The following is a 27,731-nucleotide window of genomic DNA, read 5'->3' as shown; positions in this document are numbered from 1 at the left end:
AAAGAAATAGAAAAGGAAAGAGAAAGGGCAGAAATGGAAAGAGCAAGACCATTTAGGAAACTGGAACTGGAATTTCAGGCATGGGAGAAGGATAAAGAAAGAGAGGCAAAGGAGAGAGAGAAGGAACAAGAAAGGGAAAACCGGCTTAAAAAGCTGGACCTCAAGAGAGGCCTCAGGTGCTGAGGAACGTTCTGATGATGAAAAAACCTTCAACACAAAGCCTGGTGGGGAAATGTTTAAATTTGTGCAAGCTCTTCCAAAGTTTGAGGGAAGTGATGGAGAGGCATTCTTTATCTCGTCTGAGAAGGTGGCGAAGCAAATGAAGCGGCCAAACAAAATCTGGACATTACTCTTATAGAGTAGGTTGGTCTATTGAGATACGATATTTATGCTTTACTTCCAGAAGAGGAATCGATGGATTATGATGCAGTAAAAAAGGCTACTCTTAGTGCATATGAGTTGGTCCCTGAGGTATACAGGCAGAAATTTTGGAATATAAGGAAACAGCCTGGGCAGACCTTTATGAGTTTGAGAGGATAACGCAAAGTAATTTTGACTGTTGGATATGGGCATTAAAGGTAGAGACAACGCATGAATCTCTTACAAAAATAATTCTCTTGGAAGAATTAAAAAATTCACTTCCTCCAGTAATTAGAATCCACGTTGAAAATCAGAGGGTTAAAACAGCTAGACAGGAAGTGGAGATGGCTGGCGATTATGAGCTGGTCCATAAGTCTAAGCCCTTTTTCTGTCATCCCCACAAACCCGAGAAGGATAGAAGTTGGGAAGGTGAAAGGAAGGCAGGTACCAGGGAAGAGAAGAGACAGCTGGGAATTCCCCAGAAACTCCTCCTCAGGCCAGAAAGGAAGGTGCTGAGGGTGGAAGTGAGATTCGAAGACCTAAGTATTTCCATTGTAACAAGGTGGGACATGTTCGTGCCAATTGCTGGAAGTTGCGTGGGAAATCCATGGGACTTACTGGGGTGGGTAAGGGTGATTCAGGAAAAGGAGCCCCAACTGAAAGTCCAACAGATCAAGTTGTAGCATTAACTGCAGTTGTGAGTCCGAGTGTGAACACTGCTGTGAGTTCAGGAGAGGTGAATGAGATACATGAGCATTGGATTTTTTGTCGAGGAGAAAAGTAACTCCTTATTCCTCAAATGAGACAGCTGAACCTATAGTCATACTTAGAGATACAGGAGCCACTTTTGCTGGGGAAAGGCAAAACTTTTTCACCAGAGAGCGCATTAAAAGCCAAAGTTTTAGTCAATGGTATTGGTGGGGAGTATATACCCGTACCTTTGCGCCGTGTGCACTTGGAATGTGACCTATTGTCAGGGACAGTGACGGTAGGGGTTGTACAGCAGTTACCTGTAGATGGAGTTGATTTACTCCTGGGAAATGATTTAGCCGGAGCGAAGGTAGTAGATTCTCCCATAATTACAGAAAACCCAAGTGAGGTTAAAGAGACGGAGCAGTTACAGGAAAAGGTTCCAGGAATTTTTCCTTTGTGTGTGATGACCCGAGCAATGGCTAAGCAAAGTTCATCATCAAAGGTCAAAGTGATACCACAGGCAGATATTCAGTTGGCTGAAACTTTCTTTAAAGACTTAGATAATCCAAAAGGGATGTTTAACAAATCTTCTATAGTTGAAGCTCAACAAGCTGATCAAGAGTTAAGTAAGATAGCACAATCAGCCCAAGCTGAGGATGAGGCTCAGTCGGTTCCAGAATGATATTATATTAGAAATGGAATTCTAATAAGAAAGTGGAGACCTCCTCACAGACCTGCAGATGAGGAGTGGATGCTTATTCATCAGGTAGTGTACCGCCCAAATATTGTAAAGAAATATTATAGATAGCACATTAAGTTCCTATGGCAGGACATTTGGGATACGGAAAACTCAAGTGCAGATAATCCGGCAGTTTTAATGGCCCGGTCTTCAAAAGGATGTGGTGCAGTTTTGTAAAATGTGCCATATGTGTCAGATGGTAGGAAAACCGAAACATGCAATCAAATTGGCACCCTTAATTCCTATACCAGTTTTTGAGGAACCATTCAGTAGAGTGTTAGCAGACTGTGTGGGACCGTTACCAAAAACAAAAGCAGGACACTAATATATCGGGGAAAACTCTGAAGAAGAGTCATACGGACTCGAAACGTTAACTCTGTCTTTCTCTCTGCAGATGCTGTCAGACCTGCTGAGTTTTTCCAGCATTTTTTGTTTTTGTTTCAGATTTCCAGCATCCGCAGTATTTTGCCTTTACACCAGTATATCCTTACTATTATGGAAATGCTAACTCGATTTCCAAAGAACATCCCTTTAAGGACCATTACGGCTAAGGTAGTGGTAGAGAAGCTAACCCAATTTTTAAACTCGATATGGATTACGGGTAGAGAACCAGACGGATCAAGGTTCCAATTTTATGCCTAAAATTTTTCAGAACATAATGAGTAGTTTAGGTATAAAACAGTTAGAGGGCCATTGATAGGTAGCCCTCTATCACTGGCCCTCTATCCAGCTCTACTTGTCTCACCCCACCTTAAACCAGCTTATATTTCACCTCTCTTCTATTTTTACTTAGTTCTGTTGAAGGGTCATTCGGACTCGAAACGTTAACTGTGTTCCTTTCCGCAGATGCTGTCAGACCTGCTGAGTTTTTCCAGGTATTTTTGTTTTTGTTTTGGATTTCCAGCATCCGCAGTTTTTTGCTTTTTTCCCGATTACAATTGTGTGTTAACCAGTACTGGCAACTCGTTAAAAGAAGTTTTGTTTTAAAATTAATTAATCACTCTGAGTTTTTGAAAGAAGCCTGGTCAGAGCCTCTTCTTCTGGGTACTAGAGGTATAGGTACACAACTGACCATTTCGGTGAGAAAATGAAACATTTAAATTAATGGTCCAGCCTGCGGAGTAGTGGGGCTTGATAATTCACACACTCCTCCCTTCCCGGTCAACCCCAATGGGACGGCCTGTACCACCGTCACCAGGTAATTCAGCAACAGCTTTTTATGAAAGGATTGTGCTGAGAAATTGAACCACAGAACATTCTTACTTCAATTAATTCTTTGAATTCAGTAAATATAAAATTGCAAGATCTGAGATAATCTGTTTCCTTGGTGAAATTGAGTCCATAAATTATCTTCAATTTCTCTTTAAAATTAAGGATTGTTACTTGCAGTATAGTTAATAATCTGCTTTCTCATCAGGACCTAAATGAATAAAAACTTAGCAGGTGGCCAATTAACCCAATTAGGTCAAATGACGGTTCTTTTCTGACCGGGCCAGTGTTTTGTTAATGTCAGGACAGCCCCTGCTGTGTGGGAGACTGCCAGGTAAATCAAAGCAGCCTCACAGTGGCTTCCTCGAGGTGGAGAAGGGCCTTTCTTTCACATCACTCCAGGGCCCATGGAGGGGCCTACCAGAAGCACTGGCACCACCGCTGGAGGGGCTACCCTCTCTGATCACCAGGGCATGCCTGCCTGGCCCTAGCACAGAAATATAAGTTCCTACTTAGCTGCGAGGGCACCTCTCTTACCCCTTGCAGCTCAGCACTGCCATTGCTATTGGCACCACTGACAAGAAGGCAGAGATTCTGGCCCGCTGAGTTGGCAGTTCAGAGAGGCAGGCAGCTGTCCTTTCATGGACAGTGACCCTAGTACAGCCTCATATTGGCTGCCATAGTAAAATAGCTTCCATAATCCCGCTGCCTCCTGGCACGGGCTTGGGACACTGATTTGGCCCTGACATCGTCGTGGTCAGTAAAATTTCAGCCCTTGCATCAAACAACCAGATAAACAGCTCATGAAATCAGATGTACCTCCAGCAAGTCAAAGTTCAGTTTGTTTTTATCTATCTCTAAATGGACAGCACTGCACTGATCATCCTGCTTGTTGCTGCTCCCCACTGCCTAGATAATCAATAAGACAATTTCATTACCACATGTACTGAAAAAAAATCTACAATTAAACAAACATTCATAATAAATCATTTCAGGCATTTTGAAAAATATCTGGAGATAAAGACTGGACTTGATTTTGTAATTCCTCAATCTCAATTCTGTAACTATACCAGTTAAATTAAACAATACCAATGGGAAATAAATTCAAACTTTACATCGCCAGCAACTCTCCAAGTTAAACCTGCTGCAGATGAAAAGATCCCGGGCTGTTTCCCATCTCCACCAGCTCCGCTTACTGTGCTGTGAAATGTAAAGGCAGAGAAACGCACACAGATTCAAATAACACAATTAAACCCATGGGATTGAAACTACAATTCAACTGTCCCCAACCCAGAGCCCAAATACACAGTCCCACCCAGTGCCCAGATACACAGTTCTGCCCAGTGTCCAGATACACAGTCCTGCCCAGTGCCCAGATACACAGTCACACTCAGTGCCCAGATACACAGTTCTGCCCAGTGTCCAGATACACAGTCCTGCCCAGTGCCCAGATACACAGTCCCGCCCAGTGCCCAGATACACAGTCTCGCCCAGTGCCCAGATACACAGTCCCGCCCAGTGTCCAAATACACAGTCCCGCCCAGTGCCCAAATACACAATCCCGCCCAGTGCCCAGATACACAGTCCCGCCCAGTGCCTAAATACACAATCTTGCCCAGTGCCCAGATACACAGTCCCGCCCAGTGTCCAAATACACAGTTCCGCCCAGTGCCCAAATACACAATCCCATCCAGTGCCCAGATATACAATCCCACCCAATGCCCAGATACACAGTCCCGCCCAGTGCCCAGATACACAGTCCCGCCCAGTGCCCAAATACACAATCTCGCCCAGTGCCCAGATACACAGTCTCGCCCAGTGCCCAGATACACAGTCCCACCAGTGCTCAGATACACAGTCCCACCCAGGGCCCTAATACACAGTCTTGCCCAGTGCCCAGATATACAGTCCCACCCAGTGCCCAAATACACAGTCCCACCCAGTGCCCAGACACACAGTTCTGCCCAGTGTCCAGATACACAGTTCTACCCAGTGTCCAGATACACAATGCCGCCCAGTGCCCAAATACACAGTCCCACCCAGTGCCCAAATACACAATCTCGCCCAGATACACAGTCTCGCCCAGTGCCCAGATACACAGTCCCACCAGTGCTCAGATACACAGTCCCACCCAGGGCCCTAATACACAGTCTCGCCCAGTGCCCAGATACACAGTCCCACCCAGTGCCCTGATACACAGTCCCACCAGTGCTCAGATACACAGTCCCACCCAAGGCCCTAATACACAGTCTCACCCAGTGCCCAGATACATAGTCCCACCCAGTGCCCTGATACACAGTCCCACCCAGTGCCCTGATACACAGTCCCACCCAGCGCCCTGATACACAGTCTCGCCCAGTGTCCAGAAACACAGTCCCACGCAGTGCCCAAATACACAGTCTCGCCCAGTGCCCAGATACACAGTCCCACCCAGTGCCTTGATATACAGTCCCACCCAGTCCAGTGCATGATGCACAGTCCACTGCTCTGATACACACCCATCCAGTGCCCTGATACACATCCATTCAGTGCTCTGATACACAGTCCCATCCAGAGCTCTGATATGCACCCATCCAGTGCTCTGATATACAGTCCCACCAAGTGCTCTGATACACAGTCCCATCCAGAGCTCTGATACGCACCCATCCAGTGCTCTGATACACAATCCCATCTGGTGCTCTGATACACACCCGTCTAGTGCTCTGATACACCTAACTGCCCAGTGTTCAGATATATAGGCTTAAATTTTCATGCAATACGTGAAAATGCAGGCAGAGACCTGAATCCAGAACTCCATCCCCCAAACCCAGCCTCCACTATTTTCACTGGGGGGTGATGGAGAGAGTGGGCGCAGATTTTAAATAGCACATTCCTGTTCCCAGAGGCAGCTTCCCATATAAATCAGCAGTTGCCCCCACTCATGCATGATTTTGGTGAGGTAGATGTCTGAAACCTAAAGTGTGGAGATTAGACCTGGTAGGAGCAGGTTTGAGCCTTGTGGATTCGTTTGGATAACCAGGGTATACTTTTAGAGGGTAAGATGCCCCTTCCAATATGATCCCAGGACACATTTAGTTATGTGCCCTTTGGGGCTGTTAGCAGCAAACATGATTGTGTGTAAAACATGCATAAACGCATTGGAACTGTCAAAGCTGTCAAAGAACTGTCAAAACCCAAATGAACTGTCAAAAATCAAAAGAATGATCAACGGTTACTAGGAGTGTCAAAGCTGGCAAAGAATTGTCAAAGAATGTCAAAGTTGTCAAAGAACAGTCAGAATTCAAAAGAACTGTCAAAGTTCACTGGAACTGTTAAAACTTTCAAGGGGTTTAATTGTGCTGGACTTTAAATGAAAACAAAATGTGTGGAGTTTAAGGAAATACTGCGCCTATTATTTTACTCTGTTGACATAAGACTGAGGGTTATCATGATATAATTTGCGCTGCATGACTGATTTTACAACCTAACATTATCACAGAGGGATACCTATTAAGTGAACAGTTTGATTGACAGCTCCAAATGGATATAGAATAGAACTGCTTGTTTTCATAAGAGATTATTTGAAGGAATTTCAATGCATTGAACTTTTTTTTAATCAATGAGAGTGTTTTTTTTAATGTGACATCATCAATAGACACAGCTTTATTTTATGTCAGCACGGTTCCTGAGTTTTTCCCATTGTGGATACCAGTTGAGTTGTATGGAGGGGGTAAGGGCAAAAGGTGGTGGGTTGAGGGCATAGGTTGGCATTAAATTGGCACAGGGGCTATAAAGAGCCATGAGGATGAGTGGAGGGGGCACGGGACAGCATGGGGGTATGAGGGCCGACGTGGGTGAGTAGAGAAGAATAGGGTGACATGGCGATATGAGGGGCCATTGTGGATGGGTAAAGGGGAATGATTTGGCATGGGTTGCCATGGATGGTACACAGAGGCAGGCTTCCAGCCAGTCCATCTCCTCACCCAACAGCCTCCGCACTCAGTCCTGGCGTGGTGGATGCGACTTCTAATCCAGCCCATGCCCCCACCCCCCCAGAACAAAGATTTGACCTTCTGGGCCTCTTATTTTCCTGGGTTGGGTTGGCAGAGTCGGGAAATGTCCCGTGTCTGCACTCCCGACCAGGAAGTGAAAGTTCAGGCCATAGTGTTGATACAGAGACTTAACGTTACTTGTGGGAGGTAAAAACATAACTTCTAATTTGTAAAAGTCCCTGATGTATATTCCCAGCATGGTGCTCACTCACCCATATACTACCATCCTCCAGTACGTGGATACCCCGGCTACATAACTCTGCATTCATCTCTTTACTTGGCAAATCTTTTTGCTTATGTACAGCTGAGGCAGCTCTGGTTTAGTAAAATAAAACAAAAAAAAACATAACATTAGTGTTCCAGTACCAGTTACTACAAATTCCAGTTTTTAAATAGAATGATGACAACATTCTCATTCAAGCAGAGAAGTCTAAGGGGAGATTTAGTAGAGCCCTTCAAAATTATGAAATGTTTTGTTAGAGTAAATAAGGAGAAACTGTTTCCAATGACAGGAGGGTCTGTTACCAGAAGGACAATTGAAGCTAATTGTAAGAGCCAGAGGGAATATGTTGAGAGATGTTTTTACATAATGAATTGTTGTGATCTGGAATGTGCTGCCTGAAAGTGTGGTGGAAGCAGATTTTTAATAATTATCAAAAGGGAATTGGATAAATGCTTGAAAAAATTTTGGAGGACTATGTGGAAAGAGCAGGGGAAATGGGATTATTTAGATAGCTCCTTCAAAGAAGCAGCACAGGCACAATGGGCTAAATGGCCTCTTTTTGTGCTGTAAGATTCTATCATGAAACAAAACATCATTAAATGTTGCTGGTGATGACGATGGTATCTAGCTGGCATTGAACATCACCCACAAGTAGTCAGCTGGTTTCCCTAGCACATGTGGAAATTCGACACTGTCCCTGAGTCTCTGAGCCACATTACAGACAAGGAACAGACTTCCTTCCTGCTCTATATGGAGGGTCTTCTCCTTCAACATACACCTCCATTCAGGTAACTGACCTACATTTTGGAAAAAGGCAAGGCTAAGGGACCCCCTTCAGTGTACCACCAGAGACTGTATGTCAGTCCTGATTTAGTGGGTAGCACTCTTGCTTGTACCTCAGAGGCCTTGGGTTCAAACACATACGCAAACTGACACTCCTATTGCTATCCTGAAGGAGGACTGCACTGTCAAAGGATCAGTACTGAGGGAGTGCTGCACTGTCGGAGGGGCAGTACTGAGGGAGTACTGCACTGTCAGAGGGGCCAAACTGATGGGAGCACTGCACTGTTGGAGAGGCAGTGCTGAGGCATTGCTGAAGTGTTTGATGAGTGGTACTGAAGGAGTACTGCACTGTCAGAGAGTCAGTACTGAGGGAGTGCTGCACTGTCGGAGGGTCAGTACTGAGAGGGCACTGCACTGTGTGAGGGGCAGTATTGAGGGAGAGCTGCAGTGTTGGAGGGGCAGTACAGAGGTACTGCTGGAGCGTTTGATGGGCAGTACTGAGGGAGCACTGCACTATCAGAAAAGCAGTAGTGAGGGAGTGCTGTATTGGTTTAAATGAGATTTTAAACCAAAGCCCTGTCCTTCCTTTCAGATGGATGCAAAAGATGCCATGGTGCTATTTGAAGAAGAGCAGGGGAGTTCTCCTCAGTGTCCTGGACCAATATTTATCCCTCAACTAATATCACTAAAACAGATAATCGGGCCATTATCATGCTGTTTTTTGTGTAAATTGTGTTCTGTATTTCCTTGATCACAACAGTGACTATGCTAGGCATTTCATTGGCTGTAAAGTGCTTTAGAATGTCCCATGATTGTGAAAGGTTATCAGATGCAAATCTATGGGCAGAACTTTCCCGCTGGTGTGTGGGGGCGGGCCCCCCATGCCAACGTGTAAAATGGCGCGTGGTAACGTCAGGCGTGCGTCCCAATGTCACCGCGCGCCATCGCGATATTTGGGAAGGCGGGTGCACTGTAAATTCGTATGCACGCCCGCCATCAATTAATGGGCCAGTTAAGGCCCTTGAGGCAACAACTGAATAAGATTTTTCACAGCCCGTGCGATCTTCAGGGCGTTGCACGGGCACAATGGGCAGGCAGGAAGGAGACATTTGTATAAACCTCATCCATGGACGGGATAAAAGGGGTGAGTGGGGTCGTGAATGTGATCTTTCAGGTATTTAAGTGTGAAAGTTACTAATACTTGCCTGTGTGAGCAGGAATACTTCAAAACTCATACCAGCTGCTTGGACAGGAGTGAAAACATTGGTCAGGGCTCTACATTAAAGATCATTTTGGGGCCTGCAGCTTTCAGGAAGCCTTCCCTTAGCCTGGGAATGGGAGTTGTGCTCTCCACTGGAGGCACCTCCTCTGAGGGGAAAGGGAGGGCCAGAAGGGGGAGGAGGCCAGGAGTCCACATTCAGTCTCCAGGGGAGCCACCTTTGGGAGGTGAGGCGCAGGCACAAGGGTTGCAGGGCCAAGAGATAGTCCAAGGCGGAAGGGGCCTCAGAAGATGCCACTATCCTGCTGCCAGGGTATAGAGGCGGCGAAGCAGCTACCTCAATATGTCTGAGGTCCAGTGCCGAAGGAGGCTCCGTCTCTCGAGGGAGACAGTCACCTCCAACTGTCAGATGATTGGGCCTGAGATCTCCACAAACTGTGTGGGTGGGCACCCCATGCCAGTGGTTCTAAAGGTCACTGCTGCCCTCAACTTCTATGCCTCCGGCTCTTTCCAGGGGTCGGTGGGTGATCTCTGCGGTGTCTCCCAATCAGCTGTGCACACTTGTGTCAAACAGGTTACAGACGCTCTGTTCAGACGGGCATTGACCTTCATCCACTTCCGCTGGGACCAGGCAAGCCAGACACAGTGAGCCAGAGGCCTCGCGGCCATTGCTGGCTTCCCCCGTGTCCAGGGTGCTATAGACTGTACACATGTGGCCATCAAGGCGCCAGCGGGTGAGCCCGGTGCCTTGGTCAACAGGAAGGGCTTCCACTCCATGAAGTGGAGTCCAGATAGTGTGTGATCACAGGATGCTGATTCTACAAGTCTGTGCAAGATACCCAGGCAGCTCCCATGACGCTTACATCCTCAGACATTCCCAGGTGCCGGGGCTCTTCAGTGCTCCAGCCCGGCTGGATGGATGGCTGGTGGGTGACAAGGGCTATTCCCTCAGGAGGTGGCTCATGACGCCTCTCCACCATCCAAGAACAGAAGCTGAGCAGCGGTACAATAGGAGCCACACCCCCACAAGGGCTGTGGTGGAGAGAACCATCGGTCTTCTCAAGATGCGCTTCCGATGCCTGGACTGCTTAGGGGGCACACTCCAGTACCCCCCAGATCGTGTCTCAGTGATAGTGGTTGCATGCTGCACTCTCCACAATCTGGCGCTGGAAAGGGGGGGGATGCAGTGGACGAGAAAGACATAGATGCAGTTGCTCCGGATGCACACGATGAGTCCAGCAGTGAGTCCGAGGATGAGCACACACAGGAGAACGCTGAGGGGGTAGACACTGACCCGGGCATACTCCAGGGAGGCAGGGACACCCGGGAGGCTTTAGTCCAAAGAACCTTCAGCTAGCACACCACAGATAGGCCTTCAACACACGCCAGGGTTGCAGGCTCCACACTCGACACCTGAGTGCTAAATTAACCTGGATATAACATTAACTAAGGCCCTTGTCAACAAAGGTCAATGTCAAACAACTCACTCATAACATCATGGCTTCCCGTCCGCTTGCAGAAGTAAGGAATCACCCTGAGGCATGGCAACATGTCAAAATTTATTGAGGGAACAAATGTAACTTCATAAAGCCAAAAGAAAAGGTGTTGGACATCACACCAAGTCTTCCAGAAACTACTATGGACCAACATAAAAGCACCAGTGAGAAACCCGTGGTGTGCCCAAGGTGCCTTAAATTTACGCTTACGGGTGCTACATCTAGGTGCTGTCCCCTCGCTGGCACTGGCATTTGAGACAGCCTGCTCACTGTGCTGTCCTGTTGGCCTCGATGACCTTGGCGGACGTCCTTTGGCCCACGGAGCATTTGAGGGAGCGGCCAGTTCCACGACTGGCATCTCCCCAGTCAGCACAGCTTCATCAGATGCCATGGTCACTGGCAGAGCGAAGGAGGAGCTATTGCCCTCATCCGCAGCGCCCTGAGAGGAGCCCCGCCTGGACGACAGGCAGCTACTGCGCTGACGTGAGGTTGCTTTGGACCTCCCTGCTCATCGTAGATGGATGGGCACCGAGCTGGAAAACTTGGTGCCCAAACCATCTCCCACACGGGTAATAACCAGCTGAGGTCAATGCCGCTGTGAGGACTTACAGGTCCAAGCGCAACTCCAGGAGGTTCCGATTGATCTCCTGGAGGAACCTCTCCACGAGAGTCACCACTCTATCCATGGAGGAAGCATGGCGCTCAGCAATGAGGCTCATTGCATCAGGGATGCTCCGTGTGGACTCCTCAAGCACGAGCACCATGTCATGCATAGCCCCATGTATCTTCGCCAGATCATCCCACATACCCTTTCGCTGCCTCACGGATGACTCCAGAGGCACATCATCAGCCACCAACTGAGCATGTACCTGGTCCCCAGCAGTCCTCCGACTGCCAGCGCCCTGGGGACTCTCTATCTCTGCCCACACCTCAAGCGAGTGTGAAGTGCCCTCACCGCCATGCCCTGGGACACTAGCCGAATATCTAATTCCCACCGAGGTACGAGTATCTGCGCTGGTGCCTGCCTGGCTGAGATGGTGTGATGCTGGTGAGTGGATTTCCTCTGGGTCCTCAGGGATGAGAGGTGGGCACTCTGCCTCCTCCTCTCAGCCCTGGTCCGGTGATGCTGAATTGATTAGTTGCAGTGCAGACAATGTCAACTTGTGTGCCCCCGCATCATTATGCGCTCATCCTTCTATAATCAATGGTAAACCCGTGTTGCTAACTTCAATCACTGAGCATTCAGCAGTGCCATGGCTGTTGGGACACACATGGTGACCTGAGTGCTCGCCAAACATACTCCCCATTGGCACCCCAGCCTCACCGCCACTGGTGGACCTGGGCGCATGGTGCCTCTCCAGGTCCATGGCCTGCTGCTTGTAAGCTGTTAGGACGGCCAACTGGGCCTGGCCTCCACCAGTCCGCATTCGTTCTGCGGCATTGTGCGCAGTCTTCTCCTGAAAAGGAGAGAAGAGCATTGATTAGTCCAGCCTGTACCTGGATTCCCATCGCATCCCTGCCAACCCAGCCAGAGTGGGACATTGCAGGGCTCCAGGTCTTCGTCACCCCGCAGCTGCCACACACTCACCCAAACAAGCCAGGGCTGACCACCCGCACCATTGTCCAAGTGCTGCCTTTTTCACATGTGGCACCACAAGATGTTACTTTGCTAAGCAAGGAGGCACAATCACATGGGTGTCAGTGTCACACATGCTGCAGATGCAGAACACATCCTAGCTCAACCCTCTCAGGGTGAACTGGGCATGGGCAATATCTGCTGGCACACCCAGCGAGAGATACATGCTGTGAAGGATTCAATGCTGTTCCTGTACTCAGGGTTGCTGGGGAGGTGGGGGGGTTGGGGGGTTTGGGGGGCGGGTGGGTTGGTTTGGGGGAAAGGGTGACAGCTGCATTAAGTGACTTGAGGCAACATGGTACACACCCTTCCTGAGCACAGGAGATCATTGAATCTTTTGCGTCACACCACATCATGGGAGCTGACAATCTCGGCCACCTCCTCCCATGCACGTTTGGTCAGGTGGTGAGGCCTCCGCCTCCGCCTCCCCTCCCTTGGAAGAAGGACCTCCCGCCACGTTGCCACCTCCTCCAAGAGGGCAGCTAGGCACTCGTTGGAAAAACGAGGTACACACTGCCCCACTGGCCTACCCTCCGGCCTGGCCTGCCCCACTGGCCATTTGGCCTCTTGAACTTGCTCCGTCATTTAATAAGATCCTGGCTGATCTGATTGTGGCCTCAACTCCACTTTCCTGCCTGTCCTCCAGAACCCTTGACTCCCTTGTAGATCAAAAGTCCTTTTAACTCAGCCTTGAATATATTGAATGACCCAGCCTTCACCACTCTCTGGGATAGAGAATTTCAAAAATTAATGACCCTCTGAGAGAAGAAATCCCTCCTCGTCCCTGTCTTAAATGGGAGGCTGATTATTTTGAAACTGTGCCCCCTAGTTCTAGATTCCTAGAAGGGGAAACATTCTCTCAACATCTACACTGTCAAGCCCCCTAATAACCTTATATGTTTCAATAAGATCACTTCTCATTATTTTAAAGTGCACTGAGTATAGGCCCAGCCTGCTCAATGTTTCCTCATTAGACAAACCCCTCATCCCAGGAACCAACCTGGTGAATCTTCTCTGAACTGCCTCCAATGCAAGTATATCCAATGCAAGAAAACCATATGCAGTACTCCAGCTACGGTCTCAGCAATGTCCTGTACAGCTGTAGCAAGACTTACTCATTTTTATATTTCATCCCCCCTGCAATAAAGGCCAACATGCCATTTGCCTTCCTAATCACTTGCTGTGTCTGCATACTCATTTTTTTGTGATTCATGTACAAAGACACCCAGGTCTCTCTGTAACACAGCATTCTGTAGTCTCTTCCTATTTAAATAACATTTTGCTTTCCTATTCTTCATACCAACGTGGACAAGTCACATTTTCACACATTATTCTCTATCTGCCAAATTTTTGCCCACTCACTTCACACATCTATATGTTTTTGCAGAATTTGTGTTCTGCTCACGTTTTGCTTTCCTACCCATCTTTGTATTGTCAGCAAATTTGTCTAAATTACATTGTCCCTTTATCCAAGTTATTAATATAAATTGTGAATAGTTGAGGCCCCAGCAATATCCCTGTGGCACTCCACTAGTTATAGTTTGCCAACCTGAAAATGATCCATTTATCCTGACTCTCAGTTTCCTGTTAGTTGGCCAATCCTCTATCCATGCTAAACACTACCTTTAACACTGTGAACTCTTAGTGTAGTAGTAACCTTTTCTGTGACACCTTATTGAATGCCTTTTGGAAATCCAAATACTGGTTCCTAATACATTACATCTACTGGTTCCCCTTTATCCACCCTACTTGTAACATCCTCAGAGAATTCCAATAAATTTGTCAAACACAATTTCCTTTTCATATAACCATGTTGACTCTGCCTGGTTGTATTATGATTTTCTAAATGTCCTGCTACAACTTCCTTAATAATGGATTCCAGCATTTTCCCAATGACAGATGTTAGGCTAACTGATCTACAGCTTCCTACTTTCTATCTCCCTCCTTTCCTGAATAGTTTTACGTTTGTGGTTTTCCAAACCACTAGGACCTTTCCACAATCTCGGGAATTTAGGAAGAAAATTACAACTAATGCATCCACTATTTCTGTGGCCACTTCTTTTAAGACCCTAAGATGTAGGCCATCAGGTCCTGGGAACTTGTCAGCCTTTAGTGCCATTAGTTTCCCAAGTACACTTTCTTTAGTGATTGTGATTGCTTTAAGTTTCTCCGTCCCTTTTGCCCCTTAACTTTCTAATATCCTTGGAATGCTTTTTTGTGCCTGCTACTGTGAAGACAGATACAAAATACTTGTTCAAAATCTCTGTCATTTCCTCGTTTCCCATTATTAATTCCCCAGACTCATATTGGTACTGGTACTCGTAATGTCTTTGGGGCTAGTAATCAAGAGGCCCAGGCTAATACCCTGTGGGCATGAGTTCAAATCCCACAACAGCAGCTGGTGGAATTTAAATCCAATTAATAAATCTGGAATTATAAAGCTAACCTCAACAATGATGACCATGATAACTATCATTGATTGCTGTAAAAGCCCATCTAGTTCACTAATGTTCTTTAGGGAAGGAAATCTGCCATTCTTACCTGGTCTGACCTACATGTGACTCCAGACTCACAGCAATGTGGTTGACTCTCAACTGGCCTCTAAAATAGCCAAGCTAGTTACTCAGTTCAAGGGCAATTAGGACAGGGCAACAATTGCTGGCCCAGTGACACACACATCCCATGAAAGATTTTTTCTTTAAATCTAATTTCTCACTCTTTATTATTCTTTTAGTCATCCTTTGCCTTTTTGTAAAATGTTCACAATCTTCTGGCCTACCACTAATCTTCACAGCATTTTATGCCTTTTTTTCAATTTGACACCATCATTAACTTCCTTAGTTAGCCACGATTGCTGTAGAGTCTTTCTTTCTCAATGGAATATAGCTTTGTTGAGAGTTATGAAATACCTCCTTAGGTGGTATGCTGGCTCGACCAGCATTTATTGCCCATCCCTAATTTCCCTTGGGAAGGGCAATTGGGAGCCGTTGCAAGAAGAGATCAAGAGATGCAAGGAAATTCCAGAACTTAGGGCCCCGGCAGCTGAAGGCACAACCACCAATGGTGGAGTGATTAAAATCACGGATCCTCAGCAGGCCAGAAATGGAAGAGTGGAGAGATCTTGGAGGGATGTAGGGCTGGAGGAGATAGATAGGGATAGAGAGGGATAGAGACAGATAGAGATAGGGAAGGGAAAGGTCATGAAAAGATTTGAACACAAGGATAAGAATTTTAAAATCATGGTGTTGGTGGACTGGGAGCCAATGTAGGTCATCGAGCAGAGAGATCATGGGCGAACACACAAATTAATCAATACCTCAACTTTTTTCTGGTCAAGAATCCACGGGACCATCGCTGAAGGATGAGCACTGCAGAGTGATGGGCAAGAATGTTGTTGATGGTAGAGATGAGATCCTTTATTTGATTTAACTCATCCTGCCAGGTCGAGGTCTATGTGAGAGGTAAAAACACCAATCGTGATTCTATTTCAGGGAGAATTAAGGTGCTTGTTCATACAGCAACAAAAACTGATAGTTATATATCATCCTTAATGTGATAAAATGTCTCAGGAACTTTCTTCTCAAGTGATCAGGCAAAAAGGTCAAATTGAGCAAAAGAAGGAGACATTAGAACAATAGATCAAAAAATTAGTCAAAGTTGGAGGGGGGGTTATTAAGGACCGTGCTAAAGCAGAAAAGCAGTGGAGAGGTTTAGGGAGGGAAATCCAGAATTTAGGACCAGGCAGCTGAATGCACAGCTGCCAGTGGTGGAGCAATGGAACGTAAAATGTGCAAATGTCAGATTGGAGAAGAGCAGAGGCCTCAGAGGATTCTTGGAACTCAAGGTGGTTACAGAGAAAGGGAAGTGGTGAGGTAAGACAAAGAGTACAGCAGGACATCCCGAGTGAAATCACTCAAATCTTCACTTACACCTTTTGAACTATTAGCTGTCTAAATGCCTCAATTTTAAATAACTGGAATGAGCAGGGACAATACAGTTTTCCTAGCAGATCCGACTGAGAACAAATCATATACCCATTTTTAAGTCCAGTCTTATCTTTCTCAGATTCTCCCCTAGCTCTCAATGATTTTATTTATTGGGTAAGTTTTGTTTTCAAATTATAATTTACAAGCCCCATTCTTGGGAGGGGTGTTGTCAGAGTAATTCAGGAGAAAGATTTCCACGGCAGGAGTGTAACTTGAATTAAGATAATTGGCAAAAGAACCAAGGGGAGAGAAGGAGGTTTTTTTTTTATTGCTGCGAGTTATTGTTATCTGGACTTCTTGAAAGGATGGTGGAAGCAGATTCAACAATAACAGGAAGGGGAGGAGGCCATTCAGTCCCTGTCGAGCCTGTTCCAACATTCAATCAGATCATGGCCGTACCTCAACTCAATTTTCACACCTCTGTTCCATGTCCCTCAATGCCCTCTGAGGGGATTGTAGCATAATGGTTGTGGTTTTGGACCAGTAACCCAGAGACCTGGACTAATGCTCTGGAGAAATGAGATTAAATCCCACCAGGGCAGCTTGGTAGGGGGAGAGGGGAGAGATTTAAATTCAATTAATTAATAAATATGAAATAAAAGGCTAAGCTCATTCATAATGATGAAACTACTGGATCTTTGTAAAAACCTATCTGGTTCATTAATGTCCTTTAGGGAAGGAAAACCGCCATCCTCACCCGGTCAGGCCCACATATGACTCTAGATCCATAGCAATTTTGTTGACTCTTAACTGTCCTCTGAAATGGCCGAGCAAGCCTCTCATTCGAATCAAACAACTACAGAAAACTACGTAAAACGGTAATGTGGGTGTATCTACACCACATGAACTGCAGTGGTTCAAGAAGACAGCTCACCACCACCTTCTGAAGGTAACAAATGCTGGCTTTGCCTGTGACACACATCCCAAAAACAAAATTTAAAAAAACCTTTACCCAGCAAAACTCTATCAATCTTAGTCCTGAAAGCTGCTATTTGCCCCAGACATTCGTAGACTTTTGGGGTTACCCTTTGTGTGTAAAAAGTACTTTCTGACATCACTCCCGAATGGCCTACCTCCAATTTTAAGATAATGTTCTCTTTTTTCTGAATGATTTCTGATTTTCAAATTTTTCCAAGTGGAAACCAAACTGTTTCTTTCTCACTACAATAGGCATAGGCACCAACCTGTGCAGGTACATTGGGATGAATAATGAAATATGGACTTAAAGCTTTGAATTGTTTCCTATTCCGACAATCCTCAATGATTTCCTCATCTGCAATGACAAAGTTATCCAAGGCTTTGAGAGACCAGATGTAGTTGACAACGCGATGCCGATATCTTGGGACAAGGCTAACTGGTGTGTCAAACAGGGTCAGAACGACAAGGCTTGGGCAGGGAAACAGGGATTTGACACTCTTCATGTCTCCAATGATGTTGTCATGGAGATAGAGGATCTGCAGGCGCTTCATTTCAGACCAAAAGTATTCATCTGGGAGATTGGTAATCTGATAATGGGGGAAAAGTAAACAAAATTACATTAGTACATTGTGTCCAGTTCCAGGGCTGAGGAGAAGGAGCGGGAGTGGTACTAATTGGATAGCTCTTATACAGCAGAATCTTGCCAGGTGGAGGTGGATTTGGAGGTGGGACCAGGAGCAAATTTGAGACTTGCGTGTTGGGTCTCCCACTTCTGAGTGATCTTGCCGGAGACGGGGTCAATATAGCAGCAGCTATCCGACCAACTGCAGTGGATGGTCAATTAGACCAATTAAGGGATCGATGGGGGCTAGTTGCTTGTACCACCTTGATCTTCCTGGCATCAGCCTGCACGCTTCCCGTTCCCCTCCACAGGCAGCTGAGCCCAGAGGTCAGTGGCAACTTGAACGCAGCCTCCCAGCGGCAAGCAGGAGGGTCACTGGTGCCTTTTTTCACTGGGCCCATGAATGCACTGACAAAGTGCAAAGCCTCCCTGTGGGGGAGTTTGCTGCCCCACACTGATGGCCCCACCAGCTATGGGTCTTCTGTTTTTTCAAATATTATTCAGGTTTCTCAGGGCACCTCAAGACACCTTTGCACCTACCTGCCTCAGCAGTGCCCATCTCTCATGGCGGGGCTGCAGTCTGTCCATTGCTGCATAGCTCTCTGAAAGAGCTAACCACTTAGCAATACTTTATATCCTGAGTCATGTTATGGGTTCGAGGCCCACACCAGGGTCAGAGTTTTATGGTCTCCCACTGGCGGGTTTGCAGATGGGAGCCCATAAATTTCCCAGGTGGCCTTCCCACAGCCCCCCCCACCCACCATCAGCCTGTCCGCAATTTTAAATAGGGCGGGCAAAGTCTGGGGCAGTCTGCCCACCCTAGCCCCAATTGAGGCCCTTAATTGGTCACTCAAGGGTCACTTCCCACCTGACCTCAGTTTCGAGGCTGGTGGGAGGAGTTCCGGTCTGGGGGAAGCCTGGAAGGTCACCCTTACATGTGGCTCAGATTGGAAAGCGGGGTATATCCGCAGGTGCTCCCTCTCCTCCCCGCCCCCTTGAGACATCCAGTGGTTGTGAAAGGCACTATACGAATGCAAGTCTTTCTTTTGTCTTTTCAACCAACAGGTGAAATGGTCATTCATTCACATGCTGTTAGTGTGACTCTGATGTGTGCAAATTCACTGCCCTATTTGATTACGTAAGCTATATTACATTTGAAAAGTAATTCACTGGCTGTGAGGTACTTTGAAACAGGATGAAGGGACATGAAGGGAGCTGTATTAACTCAGGTTCATTCTTTTACCTGCAGTCCTATTCCCCTGTCCTTTCCTTATACCCTTTGAAATACAACAGGAATGAAATGCGCCTTTACCCGGTTTTTGTGAAACAGGATCATCGCGAATCAATGGAAAAGGAAATCAGGTGTGACTGGCTCTCAGCCTGTATCTGGCAAAGACCAGTGTCACAAAACTATCATACTTTTCATAATATTATTATGGGGTACTGTAAAGTAGGCTTATGTTTGTGTGTGTTTGGATGGGTCTGTCTGTGTGGCTGATTTAATTAAATTAGAGACGGATAGACTGCAAGGTTGAAATTATCAAAAGAGTGAGTGTAAAAGGGCATGTGAAACGCTAACCAGTAAACTCGGGTAAAGTCTCAGCAGACAGGGTGTGAATGAAATTTGCATTTTAAGATAAATGGAGAGGTGTTTGGTTTTCAAAGAGACATGGTAGGATGTTTACAACCAAGAAGATGAATAAAGCAGATAATTACGTTGATTTTTCCCAAAAGTGCTGGCCATAATGACAACATAAAAGATTTTTATATTATGGTAAAAGTAAATTCCAAAGGCAGGTGGGAACAATGGGGTTTACAAATCAAAGAAGGAAAAATATATTTAAAGAAGGATTAGATGGCTATGGGTGTGGCCGTGTAATATCTGAAAGGTATACCATGTGCAACAGACTTGGGGAAAAAGCCTCTGGCCACTTTGTAGAAGCCTGCCCTTCCAGTAACCAAAGTTGTGTTAAAGCCTTTGGAATTCCACTGTTGGGCGGGTGTTTGTGGTAACCTTGCTGGATTGTCTGTATAAATTTAAAATTTATTTTGGACTGTTGCCTTAAAAGGGGTGTGTAGTTGGGGGTCTGGTTAACTAGGAATTTTGGGAATTGTTATAATATTAAGTAACCATGTAATTGTATTCTTGTGTATGTGTTTTATTCTTTTCTTTTGTTAATAAATGTTTTAATACAATGTTTAAAATCACTAAAGGTGTTAGTGGACTCCTTACTTCAGAAATCAGTGCATAAATCTTCTCGTAATAAATACAAATTGCAAAACCATTGTGATAGTGCGGTCAAGTTTCCCTTGTGGATTTGGTCAGCCTGGCAAATACCATCTGCTGTATCATAACACCATTGACATATCCAAATGTTCCTAAACTAGAAATCAAAGCATTAAACAAGCATGATCCCAGTTCTCAAGCTATTCATAGAGTCATAATACTACAGGAGGCCATTCAGTCCATCTAGACCATGCCAGCTCTCTATAAAGCAATCCAGTCAGTCCCATTCCCTCACTCGATCCCTGTAGCCCTGCAAGTATTATTTCCCCCCAGTGCCCATTCAATTTCCTTTTGAAATCATTAATCATTTCCACTTCTACCACCCTCGTAGGCAGTGAGCTGCAGATCATTACCACTCGCTGTGCAAAAAATATCTTCCCCAGATTTCCTCTGTATCTCTTGACCAAAACTTAAATCTCTGTCCCTTGAGTCCTTGTGCCATCAACAAATGGGAATTGCTATTCCTTGTTTACCGTATCTAAATCTCCCTTCAATCTCCTTTGCTGCAAGGAGAACAACCCCAACTTCTGCAGCATAAAAACATAAAAGCGAGCGAGCGACAGTGCTGCTTTTGTCTGCACTGGAGTGCTGCTTTGGGCTGCATTAGAGTGCTGCAGTTGGAGTTTGGTGAGAGAGAGTGGTCAGTGAAGAGGGAAGGACAGATCCTTTCATTTTCTGCCTTTCCTCAGTAAAAAGAGCGGTGGCCTTGGTAAGTAGGGCCTGGTAAGTATTTCTTCTGTCCTAAACTAGAAGTAAAAGTAAAGGGAGTAATTTAAGGGTAAGTCAGGGCAAGGCTGCTTGGCCAAGAGGAATGCTCCTCCTGTGCACTGTAGGAAGTCAGGGACACTTCCAGTGTTGAGGCCGACCATGTGTGCAGGAAGTGTCTCCAGCTGCAGCTACTCGAAATCTGCATTTCAGAGCCGGACCTGTGGCTGGAGTCACTGTGGAGCATCCACAAGGATGAGACCTTCGTGGATACCACGTACAGTGAAGTGGTCACACCGCAGGTAAAGAGTGCACAGGCAGAAAGGGATTGGGTGATCGCCAGACTGAGTAAAAGTGCTAGACAGGTAGTGCAGGAGTCCCCTGGGTCCATCTCCCTCTCCACCAGATTTTCTGTTTTGGATACTGCTGGGAGAGATGGTTTCTCAGGGGAATGCAGCAAGAGCCAGGTCCATGGCACTATGAGTGGCTCAGCTGTGGAGTGTGGTGGTGGTGAGTGGGTTGAGGTGGGGGGGGGGGGGGGGGGGGGGGGAGCGGTGCGGAAAAGTGGAAGAGCAATAGTGATAGGGGATTCTATTGCAAGGGGAACAGGTAGTTTCTGTAGCCGCAGATGTGACACCAGGATGCTAAGTTGCCTCCCTGGTGTCATGGTCAAGGATGTCACTGAGTGGCTGCAGGACATTCTGAAGGGGGAGGGTGAACAGCCAGAAGTTGTAGTCCATATCGGTACCAACGACATAGGTAAAAAGAGCAATGATGTCCTGAAAGCAGAATATAGGGAGCTAGGAAATAAATTAAAAAGCAGGACCTCAAAGGTAGAAATCTCAGGTTTACACCCAGTGCCACGTGCTAGCAAGATCAGGAATAGAATAGACCAGATGAATGCATGGCTGGAGAGATGGTATAGGAGGGAGGGATTGAGTTTCCTGAGGCATCGGGGCTGATTCTGGGGAATATGCGACCTGTACAAGCTGGACAGGTTGCACCCGAGCAGAACCGGGACCAAAATCCTCACAGGGGTATTCGCTAGTACTGTGGGGAAGGGTTTAAACAAGATTGGCACGGGGATGGGAACCTGAATGGTGAGATGCAAGAGAGGGAAACAAAGATAGGAATGAAAGACAGAAAAGTAGAAAGCAAAAATGGAAGGCAGAAGAAACAAGGGCTAGCAGCAAATAGGGCTATAGTACAAAAAAAATGTGCAAAAATATAAAAAAGACAAGTCTAAAGGCACTGTATCTGAATATTTTTAAGGCAGAGGTAGATAGATTCTTGACTAACAAGGGAGTCAAAAATTATCAGGGGTAGGTGGCATGTGGAGTTGAGGCCACAATCAGAACAGCCATGATCTTATTGAATGGCAAAGCAGGCTCACAAGGCTGAATGACCTACTCTTGCTCCTAATTTGTATGTTCATATGAAACGTATGGCCTACGTACCTGCTTCGGACTGGCACTGAAATTCATACAGGAGGTTGCTCAATGTGTGGTAGGCAGAACATCTTTTTGGGTTGACTGCAGCATCCTGTCAGTGGAAAATACCACCCATGTAGCCATGGCATAGTAGCAGCGTGAAATGGCTTGCTTGATCTGTTGTTCAAATTTCTGAGATACTTTGTCTTTCCAGGGTAGTTTGAGGCAGACCAGGCAATTCCAGGTCTGAAAGTGGCAGCCTTTGGCCTATATGCGGAAAGCCATTCTGCCTACCACACAATTGAGCAACGTCATGTACAAATTTAACTCAATTACAGAAAGTCAGCATGCAGGTACAGCAAGCAATTAGGAAAGCAAATGTCATGTGTGTGACTGGAATCAAGCACAAGAGCAAGGATGTCTTGCTACAATTGTAGTTCTTTGGTGAGACCACACCTGGAGTACACTGTACAGATTTCATCTCCATATCTAAGGACAGATATAGTGCCTTGGAGGCAGTACAGAGAAAGTTAGTCAGATTAATTAATCAGGTGAGAGTGACTGCCCTTGACATCAAGGCTTCATTTGACCGAGTGCGGCATCAAGGAGCCCTAGCAAAACTGGAGTCAATGGGAATCAGGGGGAAAATTCTCCACTGGTTGGAATAATACCTAGCACAAAGGAAGATGGTTGTTGTTGTTGGAGGTCAGTCACCTCAGCTCCAGGACATCATTGCAGGAGTTTCTCAGGGTAGAGTCCTCGGTCCAACCATCTTCAGCTGCTTCATCAATGACCTTCCTTCCATCATATTGTTAGAAGTGGGGATGTTTGCTAATAATTGCACAATGTTCAGCACCACTCGCAACTCCTCAGATACTGAAGCAGTCCATGTCCAAATGCAGCAAGTCCTGGAGAATATCCAGGCTTGGGCTGACAGGTGGCAAGTAACATTCGTGCCACACAAGTGTCAGGCAATGACCATATTCAACAAGAGAGAATCCAACCATCGCCCCTTGATGTTCAATGGCATTACCATCACTGAATCCCCCACTATCAACATCCTGGGGGGTTACCATTGACCAGAAACTGAACTGGACTAGCCATATAAATACTGTGGCTACAAGTGCAGGTGTGAGTCTAGGAATCATGCCATGAGTAACTCAGTTCCTGACTCCCCAAAGCCTGTCTGCCATCTACAAGGCACAAGTCAGGAGTGTGATGGAATACTCCCCATTTGCCTGGATGAATGCAGCTCCCACAACACTCAAGAAGCTGGACACCGTCCAGGACAAAGCAGCCCGCTTGATTAGCACCACATCCACAAACATTCACTCCCTCCACCACTGAAGCACAGCAGCAGCGTGTGTACCATCTTCAAGATGCACTGCAGGAATTCACCAAGGCTCCTTCGACAGCACCTTCCAAACCCACGAATACTACCATCTAGAAGGACAAGGGCAGCAGATAGATGGGAACAACACCACTTGCAAGTTCCCCTCCAAGTCACTCACCTTCCTGATTTGGAAATATGTCGTCATTCCTTCACTGTAGCTGGGTCAAAATCCTGGAACTCCCTTCCTAACAGCACCGTGGGTGTACCTACACCACATGGACTGCAGTGGTTCAAGAAGGCAGCCCACCACCACCTTCTCAAGGGCAACTAGGGATGGGCAATAATTGCTGATCCAGCCAGTGAAGCTCACAGCCCATGAATAATTTTTTTAAAAATTGGTTCCAAGGATGAAATGGTTGTCCTTTCTCCAGGCTGCGGAATCTAGAAAACAGGGACACAGTCTCAGGATAAGGGGTCGAACATTTAGGACTGGGATGAGGAGAAGTTTCTTCACTCAGAGGGTTGTGAATCTTTGGAATTCTCTGATCAAAAGGGTTGTGAATTTTCCATTGTTGAATATATTCAAGATTAATATAGATAAATCTTTGGTCCCTCCAGAAATCATGGCATATTCGGAGCAGCCATGATTATATTCAATGGCAGATCAGGCTCAAGGGATTATATGGTCTACTCCAGCTCATTTTGCTTATGTTTTCATGCTTGGATGAAGTAAATCAAGTGGCTTATGTGGAGAGTAGGCCAGTTGGCCTAAATGGCTTGTTTCTGTTCTGTAAATTCTGTATAATATTTATTGACCACTAATGCCTGTTTTATGAGTTTCACTATTGCCCTTTACACAAACATACACCAACAACAATTGATCTCAATTTGCACTCCTACTAAGATAATGGTCTCCACTCAACACATCCTACTGGCACTGCTGGGAGCAAAGTTCACCAAGTTGAAAGCCATGGGTCCACATCAGACCCTTCTATCCTGTCGGGTCCTGGGTGTCCTGAAGCACTTTCTCCCTCCAAGGAACTCTTTATAGCGACTGCCTGTAAAATGTACCGTATTGTCAGTCAAGCACTTTGGGATGTACAGAGGTCATGATGAGGAACAAGTCCCTTTGACAACTCATGTTCCCAAGGAAAGCAATGAGTCTGACTATGCACTGATTCGTAGCTGTATTGTTTCTACAAACGTTTAACATTTGGGACACAGATCTGTCAGGTTCTGAAATTTCCAATTGTGTGACACTTGTTTTATTGAACACACATCCTATATCACTTACATGGTTTCCATGGAGATCCAGCTTGATTAAATTGGGACAGCTTGAGAGAGCATCGATTTTAGTGATGTAATTCCTGGGCAGGATGCAAATCTTCAGAGCAGAACAATTAGACAAGTTGCCCAGGTTTTTCAGATAATGTCCAGACAAGTTTACCACTACAATCTTCTCCAGTTTCTTCTCTTTGAACGCACTGTCCATCTCCCCGCAGGACAGGATTAATGATTTCGAAGGAGACACAAGGTGACTTCTGTCTAGCCTCCGATCTGCGGAGGTCTGTGGAATATACAAAGCCACCAAACAGTTAGAGAGAAATCTTCCTTTCCCTTTAAAAAGGCACATCATCTAGATTAACACTTCAATACAGCACTGTAAGAGCACTGCATTGTCAGGAATAATTTAAACTGAGGCCATGTGACCTCTCAGGTAGATGTAAAAAAAATCGCATGCCACCATTCAAGGTACAGCTGGAGAGTTAACTCCAGTGTCTTGACCAATCTTTATTCCTCAACCGATATCACTAAGAACAGATTATCTGGTCATTATCTCATTCCTGTTTGTAGGAGCTTACTGTGTGCCAATTGTCTGCGAGTTGACGCTCAGCCTCCGCGAGGTAGAGGTCAGTGCGCCAGACAACAACAGCACCACCCTTGTCAGCAGGTTTGATGACAATGTTGGGGTTGGACCTGAGAGAACGGAGTGCAGTAAGTTCAGAGAGAGACAGATTAGAATGGGTGAGAGGAGCAGAGAAATTGAGATGGCTAATGTCACGCCGACAGGTCTCAATGATTTTCCACCCACGGTCGTTGACAGGGCCCTCAACCGTGTCCGGCCCATATCCCGTACATCCGCCCTCACGCCTTCTCCTCCTTCTCAGAAACATGATAGGGTCCCCCTTGTCCTCACTTATCACCCCACCAGCCTCTGCATTCAAAGGATCATCCTCCGCCATTTCCGCCAACTCCAGCATGATGCCACCACCAAACACATCTTCCCTTCACCCCCCTTGGCGGCATTCCGTAGGGATCGTTCCCTCCGGGACACCCTGGTCCACTCCTCCATCACCCCCTACTCCTCAACTCCTACCTATGGCACCTCCCCATGCCCACGCAGAAGATGCAACACCTGCCCCTTCACTTCCTCTCTCCTCACCGTCCAAGGGCCCAGACACTCCTTTCAAGTGAAGCAGCATTTCACTTGCATTTCTTAACTTAGTCTACTGCATTCGTTGCTCCCAATGCGGTCTCCTCTACATTGGAGAGACCAAACGCAAACTGGGCGACCTCTTTGCAGAACACCTGCGGTCTGTCCGCAAGAAAGACCCAAACCTCCCTGTCGCTTGCCATTTTAACACTCCACCCTGTTCTCTTGCCCACATGTCTGTCCTTGGCTTGCTGCATTGTTCCAGTGAAGCCCAACGCAAACTGGAGGAACAGCACCTCATCTTCCGACTAGGCACTTTACAGCCTTCCGGGCTGAATATTGAATTCAACAACTTTAGATCTTAAACTCTCCCTCCCCCCATCCCCACCCCGTTTCTTCCCCCTCCCCCCTTTTTTTTCAATAATTTATATAGATTCTTCTTTTCCCACCTTTTTCCATTATTTTTAAACCTACAACTAATACTTTGTTAGTCTGTCCACCCCACCCCACTAGAGCTGTACCTTGAGTGTCCTGCCATCCGTTCTTAATTAGCACTTTTCTTAGATAATATCACCACCTTCAACACCTCTTTGATCCTTTTGTCTGTGACATCTTTTGATTATCTGCTCCTATCACTGCTTGCTTATCCCTACAACCACCCCACCCTCAACTTCTCTCTCCCCCCGCCCCCCACCTTAGACCAGCTTATATTTCACCTCTCTCCTAACTATACTTCAGTTCTGCCGAAGGGTCGTGAGGACTCGAAATGTTAACTGTTTTCTTCTCCACCGATGCTGCCAGACCTGCTGAGTTTTTCCAGGTAATTCTGTTTTTGTTAAGGCTAAAGAAATGTTGTCATTTATCTCAAAGGTCTAGAATACAAAGGAGGAGCAATGCTTCAATTATACAATTTTAATCAGACTCAGAATTCAGTGCTAGACATCACATCTTGAGAAATATATCTATGTATCTACGCCACATGGACTGCAGCGATTCAAGAAGGCAACTCACCACCACCTGCTCAAGGGCAATTAGGGGTGGACAATAAATGCCAGCCTAGCAAGCGACACCCACATCCCATGAATGAATAAAAATATTGGCTTTGGAGGGGGTGCAGCATGCAGATTCAACAGAATTATACCAGACTAAAAGGATTAAATACTGGGACTGGTTGCATAAACTTGGTTTGTATTCCCTTGAGTTTAGAAGGCTGAGGGTTTAACTGATAAAGGAATTCTATAGGGTAGATAGAAAGAAACTATGTCCTCAGGTGGGTGAATTCAGAACAAGGGGTCACAGTCTTAAAATTAGAACCAGGGTATGTCAGGAAGCACTTTTCCCACACAAACCAAAGGGAAACCTGAAATTCTCTCTCCCACCTCTGCAAAAGGTGGTGGATCCTGGGGTCAAATGGAGATTTCAAGACTGAGATTGACAGATTTCTGTAAGGATATTGAGGGATACGGAGCAAAGGTGGGTAAATGGAATTGAGGTGCAGATCAACCATGATCTAATTGAATGGCAGAACAGGTTCAAGTAGCTGAATGACCTCCACCTGCCTCAATGTTCCTATCCCGATGTCCTTACTCCTACAACCTAACAGCAAAAAAATGCCATGGCATTTTTC

At 46.2% G+C, this 27,731-nt stretch overlaps 1 protein-coding gene across 1 annotated transcript in view; it reads right to left on the bottom strand.

Moving 5' to 3' along the window:
- The window catches only part of lrriq3 (leucine-rich repeats and IQ motif containing 3), a 35,250-nt gene that overhangs the window by 5,364 nt on the left and 2,155 nt on the right, over window positions 1–27,731 (bottom strand). Inside the window, exons 2-6 of the mRNA XM_078561884.1 lie at window positions 24,965–25,237; window positions 17,560–17,880; window positions 15,706–15,839; window positions 7,245–7,347; window positions 3,821–3,910 (exon numbers count right to left, since the gene is read on the bottom strand). Coding sequence (XP_078418010.1) covers window positions 3,821–3,910; window positions 7,245–7,347; window positions 15,706–15,839; window positions 17,560–17,880; window positions 24,965–25,237 — 921 coding nt within the window. The remainder of the gene's footprint in view (window positions 1–3,820; window positions 3,911–7,244; window positions 7,348–15,705; window positions 15,840–17,559; window positions 17,881–24,964; window positions 25,238–27,731) is intronic.

The sequence above is a fragment of the Cetorhinus maximus genome, chromosome 17 (assembly GCF_964194155.1).
Source record: "Cetorhinus maximus chromosome 17, sCetMax3.hap1.1, whole genome shotgun sequence".
Lineage (NCBI taxonomy): Eukaryota > Metazoa > Chordata > Chondrichthyes > Lamniformes > Cetorhinidae > Cetorhinus > Cetorhinus maximus.
This window is presented reverse-complemented; position numbering and strand designations above follow the sequence as displayed.